At 38.5% G+C, this 8,628-nt stretch overlaps 1 protein-coding gene across 1 annotated transcript in view; it reads right to left on the bottom strand.

Annotated features, from left to right (window-relative positions):
- The window catches only part of LOC107583646 (sodium/calcium exchanger 1-like), a 101,923-nt gene that overhangs the window by 91,729 nt on the left and 1,566 nt on the right, over positions 1-8,628 (bottom strand). Inside the window, exon 2 of the mRNA XM_016269933.1 lies at positions 6,671-8,517. Coding sequence (XP_016125419.1) covers positions 6,671-8,490 — 1,820 coding nt within the window. The 5' untranslated portion in view covers positions 8,491-8,517. The remainder of the gene's footprint in view (positions 1-6,670; positions 8,518-8,628) is intronic.

Genomic DNA, 8,628 nt, shown 5'->3' with positions numbered 1-8,628 from the left:
ATATATATATATATATATATATATATATATATATATATATATATATATATATATATATATATTTATTATCAGATATTTATTTTTTATTAAGCTATAAAGCTTTTATTTATAATTACATATTAAATTATATTGATATTTTACATATATACATGTATCCATTATCAATATCTATAGTTAATTTAAATAATACACTTACATTATATACCATATCTGATGTGGCATTTATTTCTTAAGGACAGGTGTTTGTTCAAATCCCTAAGCCCTAAATATTAGAGTTCTTAAGAGTGATAGAAAGCAAGCAAGGAAGAAAGAAATGAAGGCAGAAAGCGCTGATAGAACTGAAAGGGGACTGGAGCGAGGGTGACAGTGACAGTATGTCGGGGTGTTTATTAGTGAGGCTTGACTCAGCTCTCGGGGTGAGTGAGGGTTCAGGATATCTGACAGAAACACTCCCTTCCCACCTGCACAGGAAGCTTGTGCGCTAATTGAAACATCACTGTTAATAACCCTCTCATTACAGACGCACACTCTCTGCCCAGAATGCAACATTTTTCATGCCACTGTCAGAGTGAGAAAAAGAGACAGGAGAAAAGCAAGAAAGAATTTGAGGAGACCAATATGAAATCTTGGTTAATACTGGTTTCATTATTAGCATTTAATGGAGTGTTATTATACACAGTAACATATTACAGGCTTTACACATCATTAAGAACAGTAATCAGCTGCACTCATTACTTTTAAATATCATAATGGCTTTCAAATGAATGAATGACACTTCCAGGTGAAGTGGGATTTTTTTTTCTTTGCTCCATTAGTTTATGGAAAATAATATAAAATATTTTTTTCTGCAACGTTTAATTGAATAATATCACTCTTAATCGTCAATTATTAGACAGCTAATAGCCTTTATGAGCATTTAAAGTGTGTGCAAGTAAGTATGTGCAAGCATGCCTATGAGTGTGTGATTGAATGCATTACTGCATTGTGTTACAAATGGCACGTTGCAAATCTTGACAGGCCACTCACAAAACAATGAGACATTCACAAGTGTTTATAACATTTTATCCATTATTACTGCAGAAAGTCAGTGATGTTAACTTGGCAATTTTGTGATCTCTTAAACACATTTCTCTTAATTTGGCCTTTTCAGTGCTAAAATATTTTGTTACATTTTGAAGATTTTTATCATTTTTAGAGAGTTAAATCTGGTGAGCAAATATGGCAGGTCAGTGCTGATGAGCTTTGTAATTTGAGTCACAATTTATTAAAGAAATAAAATAAAACAAAAAATAAATCTAAAAAAAAATGAATAAACAAAAGACGCAATCATTATGACTCAAAAAATTATGAAAAAATAAATAAATAAAAATATACATTAAAAATTTCTAATATTCAATGATGACTATTAGTACAGATTCATTGCATTTCTAAAAATCTATTCCAATTTTGAATCGTGTTAAAATATTTTGTCTGTGTAACATTAAAACTTCTATGAAAACACACGGTATATGCACCACAATTTAATTAAATTTAAAATCGAACCAAATTGAACCAAAATACTTCTTGCTCATAATGGTGTGAGAATGACCCCTGCATAGGATCGGGTGCGTCCCTTACACCAGTGTGTGTGAGCCTGTGTCTGCATGTGGTGTTTGAGTGTGTGTGCTGCGTTAATGTTCTAGTTATGCTTTTTCCTGCAGCTGTTATTGGCTCTAATGAGAAAGAGCAGATTAACACTTCAAACTTGACCCCGTCTCTCTCTCTTTCTCACTTTACCCCCTATAGATTTCTCTCTCTTTGTATCTATCACCCTCTTCATCTCTCTCTTCCTTTTTCTTTACTTCCTGCCAAAAAAAATTGGCACTTACCAAGCAACAAATGGCTTTGGCAGGTAAATAAAATTACTTGCCATTTAGGCAGTAAGTCAAACTGCAAGAATGAACTTCACAAATGTTAAGTCTTTTAAATAAAATCACCTAGAAAAAGAAAACATTTTTGCAATTTGTGCATTTCCTAAAAACTTTTTATTTTCAAAAGTTTATCTATGACAACCTTGTTTAAATAGATTTTCTCCAAATCACAATGTGGAGACATAAAATAGAAGAGCTAGAACTAATATGCAAGAAAAAACTATTAGATATTTCCAAAATTTATATTAACTATAAAATACTTACAATTAGCCTATTGTATTTCTAGAAAAAAAAAAAAAAATATATATAAATAGAATAAAATTAATGCAAAATTTAAATTCATGACCTGGTTGTTTCAAAACATAGCAAGATGTCTACCTAGACAGCACTCATTGGGCATCATAGTCTGTGAGGCTTAAAATGCTGTCTATGTAGGCAGCTAAAAAGGTTTTTAAACCCATATTTGGTGTTATATTTCTTCATCAGCTAATCTGTTCTCAACACATTTCTCTCTCCCTTATGTTTAGCCTTCATTTCTTCCTTCTTTCATCTCATTCTGAACCTGTCCAGCGGGACGGTCTGATGATTAAGTTGTCAGATACAGATACAGATGCCATTTGTCATACCGTTTTATTACTTACACCTACATGCTTTTTGTATTTACACACAAATAATCCCATAAAGTTGTTTGCTTTAGCTGGCCTAATGCTGATCTTAAGAACATCTTACCAATGGCTGCTTCAAAAGGACATATACTACATCAACATACACACATAGACACACAAATACACCTGGATGACCATGTGCAAACTAGGGGTGTGCGATATTGACAAAAAATGATTTTTGCATTTTATGGGCATTTTTACCTTTATAAAGCCATTTTTCCTAAAAGTGTCCATTATTTTTTGAGTCAACTTCTTACATTTAATCAGGGAATTAGAATAATAAGACATTTGGGCTGTTACCAAGCAAATGAAATCAACACAGAAGCTGCATCTGAAGTGGCATTTAGATGTATTTACACACATGTATTTTGCTTAATGCAAGACATGAATGCATTTAACCGGCAATTACAAATGCATAAATAATGTTTTGATATATTAAACATAAAATGTTGAATACTGATATTTGAAATGATTTAAAACATGAAAAAAAGACGAAATTTGAAATTAAAACTGCCAGCAGGTGGCAGCAAATCACTGTTAATAAGTGAGTCATTGCGATTGAACCGAATAATTTAAACGGTTGATTCATTCAAGAACGAAACACCGTCATGTTGCTCATAGACACAAAACAGCATTGTGGCTGTATTCGGAATGATTTTTGTTGGCAAAATAGAGCAAAAACAAGCAATATGGTGTCTAAAAGGTAAGTCTCTTAATTAACTTATTGTTTATTGAATTCAATGTCACATTTGTAATCATGGTAATTTTTGGAGAAAAATGCCACTCTTCGTGTGAAATTGAATATCTATATGAATAAATATGGTATAAATATATACATTTTCTGTCATCGTGTCTTGAATTTGTGATCATTCTAAATGCATTTTAATAGACTGAATCATGCAGTGAAAGAAAACACACTAAATGCGCACACGCACTAGTCTAGACTTCACGTAATGTATGCGTGCGCTCTGTAGGGATGTTTTGAATGTTTTTTTCAAAATACTCGATAATGTCAAATCGCACATCGTTAAAACAACAATTATGATATTATCGCAGACGATATATATCGCACACCCCTAGTGCAAACCTGCAAATAACAGATGTACAAGCATTAGCATGACTCTCCTTGCCACCCACTGCCCTGGCATTTCATGAACACAAATGTCAAAATGCCAGTTAGAGCTGATAATGCAGCGGTACTGTGAATCTGTGTACACTGTGACTCTGTGTGTTATATTTTATGTCTGGCAAATATTTCTAAAGTGGGATCTGGTGGAAATGAATATAAACCAGGGTTGAGCAAAATTCAGAACTGAATAATTGGCATCTTTTCAGTGTTGCGTTGGAGTAGCCACATCACACAAAGCTGAATTGGACTTGGAATGACAGGACGAATTAAGGAAATGAAGTGTTCTTCCATTCAGATCCACAAAAGTTAATTTATATAGTAGGATTAAATAGATCAACTAAATACACATTCATAAAATTGAAGTTTTAAAAATCTATCTGTCAGTAAGGTCTACAAATCTACAAAATATTTTTTTTTCAAAACTTTAAAACAAACCTTTGTTGAGTCAATATTCAAAATTTCATCTTGACAAGCTTTGCTTTTCTAGTAAAAAATAAGAGTTGAATTTTGTTACATTTTAAATTGCAATTGTGCATTCTGTTTGATACATCAAATTAAATTATATTAAAATTCAGGATTTGAAATGAATTTGAAAGTTAAAGTCATTAAATGCAAAATGCATGAATGACATTAAATTCAACACAACCCAATACCGTATAAAACACATCAGCAGACTCAGGGAGAATCTGTGAATTTTTTCAGAATTTTTTGTGCTCATTTCAGGGGAAATCTGCAGTACTGTATGTATTGTGAGCCGAAAGAATAATCAATAAGCCAAATATTTTATGAGCAAACGAGCAATGATCAGGGGATACGTAGGACATTGTGATTGACAGATGTTCTAGCTCTGCTGAAATCTGCTTATCAGTTAATGCCAGCGCTCCTCTCGAAATAATCTCGGAATAATCCAATGGGAGCAAAGAAACTACAGGCCTGCGAGGAGCTCAACTTTAGTTCTGTGTTTTCTCTTACAAACTGCGACACTGAAATTAGGGTGGAGTTTGCCTCTGGCTCTGGGATGTAGATCATCTATTTTCTCATTCCCTTTTTCTTTTTTTCCTCTCTCTTTTCCAGAGCAATCCATTCTGCCTTGCATCTGGGTTTTGTTCAAGGGCATCGCAGCACGATGGTGCTTCACAGCCTTGTCTCCCTCCATGAGATCTGGCCAGGAATTCTTAACATCCTATGCCACCACCAAAACACAACTATTAGACCCAGAAGCCACCACAATAAAGGGCATACTGAACTGATATTTACCACATGAGTTTGAATCTAGATGATCTAATGTGTGACAGTGAGACCACACAATCCTGTGAGGAAAATAAAAATTGTGTGTCTGCAAGCACATCTGTGATGTTAACAGTTTGGCACTAAAGAGAGATTTTGGCAGTGCATTCTTCTTTCACTGACATCCAGGATGTTTCTAAGCGTGGTCAAACACTGTTCTGGAGTGAATAACTATCACAGGGCTGTTTTTAGTAAACAGAGCATCCAAATGGTTCCAAAAGGGCTCAGAAAGTGCAATGAATCATGGTCCTGCACAGTGAGGTAACCCTGCATTCCAACCTTGTTCCACACTCATATTCCAGAATGCTGAGATAATGTTCTAATTATATGTTCTGGAAATTTTTAAGATCCCAAGGAAATCAAGACATCAGAGTTCTTGAATGCAAGTTGAGCTGCAAGCGGCCCCAATCCTGTCTATAGTCCTGTATAGCGCACAACACACCCCCTATCCCTTCATCATTTCATTTCAGGAGTGTTATTAAAATCCACTTAAAGGCACGCACAGGTTTGCTCTATGGAATGTATGCAACAGGCCAGCAGGCCCCTAAAAGTCTGACCCTCAACATCTGCTTTGAATCTGGTTAAAATATACATGGCCTGTTACAATCGGTCAATGTGCTTGCCTAACGCCTTGTATACCAGGGCAGATGGACGGTTTTCTGTTTTACCGTATGTCTTATGCAGATGGGTTGATTATTCACTTTCAATAACCTTTGCTCTGAGACATGTTTGCGATAGCTTTGAGGCTTCCCTCTCATGTCAAGCAACAGCTTGTCAGCAAACAACAAAACACACTCACACTAAGATCTGTAGCCTAGAAAATTGATGTTGTCAATGTCAGCATGACAAATCCATGGGTCACATGGCGAGGAACCTGTGCAAACCCGGTTGAAAAAAAACTAGCTTAAACCATTCTGGCTAACTGGACTTGGCTGGTTTACGTTAGTCTCCCAGCCTGGTTTAGCTAAAGTGCCCAAAGCCCCCCTAAACCAGCCTGACCAGGACTAAACAAGACCAGCTAACAAGCTCAGTCTGGTCTAAGATGTTTTGTTTTTCAACGGGGAATATACTCATGAGATTAGCAACACACATGCATGCATCATCTCGAGAAACAACAAACTTGTAGCTGAAGCTGTAGTCAAAAGCAAAAAGAAGACTCATTAAACATTTACGAAGATTACACGAAGCAGTCGATAAAATAATAAATAAACAGGAAACAAAACAGCAAAACATCTGCAAACAGAATATCATAATCATTATCATTCCCACTGACTCTCAGGAATCAGGCTTTGAGGCTGAAATATAAAGAGAGAGAATTGTGAAAGATACATAAAAAGATGGAGAAGAGAAGAAGATGAGAAGTAGATATGGGGAGTTTCTTTTTGATTACATCCTCCATCGGCTGCTCTTTGCACATGATGCTTCTGACATCACGGTGACATCACAATGATGTCACACAGCAAAATACTTAGCAGCAAGCATGCTGCTCCATCAAGCACATACAATTCAAAAACATCTTACATGCATTACATTCCTGTTCTGACAGGGCACTATACCAACACAAATTAAATTCAGACTCTCTCACACAGTTCTTCTTAACTATAATATTTTAGGAGTGACCCATCAGGACAGGAACCCCAAAAAAAACATTTTACTGTAAATATAAGACTATGACTTACAAGATTTCGTCGTTTTGGAACTCCAGAACACCATGGGAGTCTTCAAAGTCTTCTCCCCCTCCACGCGCAGTTCCCTCAACGGTTTTATATGGCAGTGACACCACCCCACGGGCGCCAGACGTACGCAGTACCTTCACTTCCATGACACCCACACTCTCACTAATGTGGGCGACTGGCTCTTCAAATGTGAAGATTCCAGCATGGTCATCGTCAAAGATGGTGACTGTTGCTGTAGAGGGCACACCGAGCGTTGCGATGGTCTCCATGTGATTGGCTTCAGTGGTCTCTGGCTCATCACCCTCATGAAGCACACGGACATTTCTGAGGTGGATGAGGAAGTTCTCATCCTCTTCAAAGATGTCATCGTCAATAATTCCAACTCGGATCTCCTTTTGCGTCTCACCTGGCTTGAAAACGACAGTGCCTTCTGTGAATTCGTAATCTGAGCCGGCGTTTGCGGTTCCATCTTCTGTGCGGAATTCCACAGACACCGTCTGGTTGAGATCACCTCCACGTCGGATCACATTCACCGCCACGGTTCCACAGTTTTCCAGGCACTGGTAAGAGCCAGGGTCAAAAAAGATCTTTGAAATCGGGTCATTCTCTCCAGTGTCACTGCGCACCTCATGCATGCTCACTGCTTTACGAGCTTGGTCCGCCGCATGCTTCTTCAGAATGTTACCTGCTCCGGTCATTAAGCGGGTCGCTTGGCATCGGTAGAATGCACGGCTCTTCTGCTGCTGGCTGAGCACCTGGTAATTAGCAAGTTCAATCAACTGCTCCACCTCTTTATCAGGATGTTTCTGCTTCAGTTCCTTCAGGATCTTCGCCATTTCACGTCTTGCTTCCTCCTCATCTAGATCTTTGTCCTCCAGTTCCAAAGCCAGAGTTCCATCCAAGAAGTCCACTGCGTGAGAGTTCAGCATCTTCCCGTCCATCTCGATATCCACCTTGGATGGCAGAGGACGGTCCCCCTCCGTCTCGATGATCATGCCACGGTGCTTGCCAGCTCGGTAGCGCTTGTAAACATACTTGTAAAACAGGAGGCGGCGGTCAGCGATCCAAGCAAAGACCACGCAAATTGGAAAGAAGAAAAGAGTAAGAAGACCTTCCCACACCTGAACGACGCCCGGCGATATAACAGCCAAGATCAGGTAGAGCCATAAGTAAGCGAAGATGCTCCAAGTGGCGGTAACGAAGAAAACACGCAGGTGTTTCACTTTGCGATGCTCTCCATCGGGCACCACGTAGACACAGATTCCAATAATGACGAACATGTTGAAAGCTGCACTGCCAACAATGGTAGCGGGTCCGAGGTCACCAGCTTCAAAGTTATGGCCGCACACTTCAATGACTGAGAGCAGAATCTCAGGGGCTGAAGACCCCAGAGCCATGAGGGTGAGGTTGGACACAGTTTCATTCCAGACGCGTACAGTTGTAGTGGTCGTTTCACCATTGGGTTTCTTAATGGTGATCTCCTTCTCCTGAGAGGTGATGACCTCAATGGATGCCATGAAGCGGTCAGCAATAATCGAAACTCCCAGAAACATGTATACCATTGCCACAAAGTAAACCGTGGCTCGGGCAACCTTGTCCCCAAACGAAGGGTTTGGGGGCTCCCACATTGGAAGGATGACTCCTGGGGCACATGTAACTGACCCACCACAGCTCAAAGACTTGTTGGAAGGAGAACTATGATCCTGGCTGTGGTCTGAAGCATGTTCCGCTGTCACATAGTGGACGTTGTAGAGCAGTATCACCATGATGACTAGACACTGAAAGCTCAGGAAGAGGCGTGGGGAAGTGTCACGATGCCTCATCGTTCCTTACTCGGCAACAAACTTCTGCTATAATAGAAAGAGAAAAGGGGAATGAAGAGAAAAATAGATCAAGCAACTATTGAAATGAAACCAGGACACTGATCACAACAAGAACCGACACGCGTGTTCTCAAAAACT

This window comes from Sinocyclocheilus grahami, unplaced genomic scaffold, assembly GCF_001515645.1.
Source record: "Sinocyclocheilus grahami isolate Dianchi unplaced genomic scaffold, SAMN03320097.WGS_v1.1 scaffold54.1, whole genome shotgun sequence".
NCBI classification, from domain to species: Eukaryota; Metazoa; Chordata; class Actinopteri; order Cypriniformes; family Cyprinidae; genus Sinocyclocheilus; species Sinocyclocheilus grahami.
Note: the sequence above shows the minus strand (reverse complement) of the source record. Positions and strands in the feature narration are given on the sequence as shown.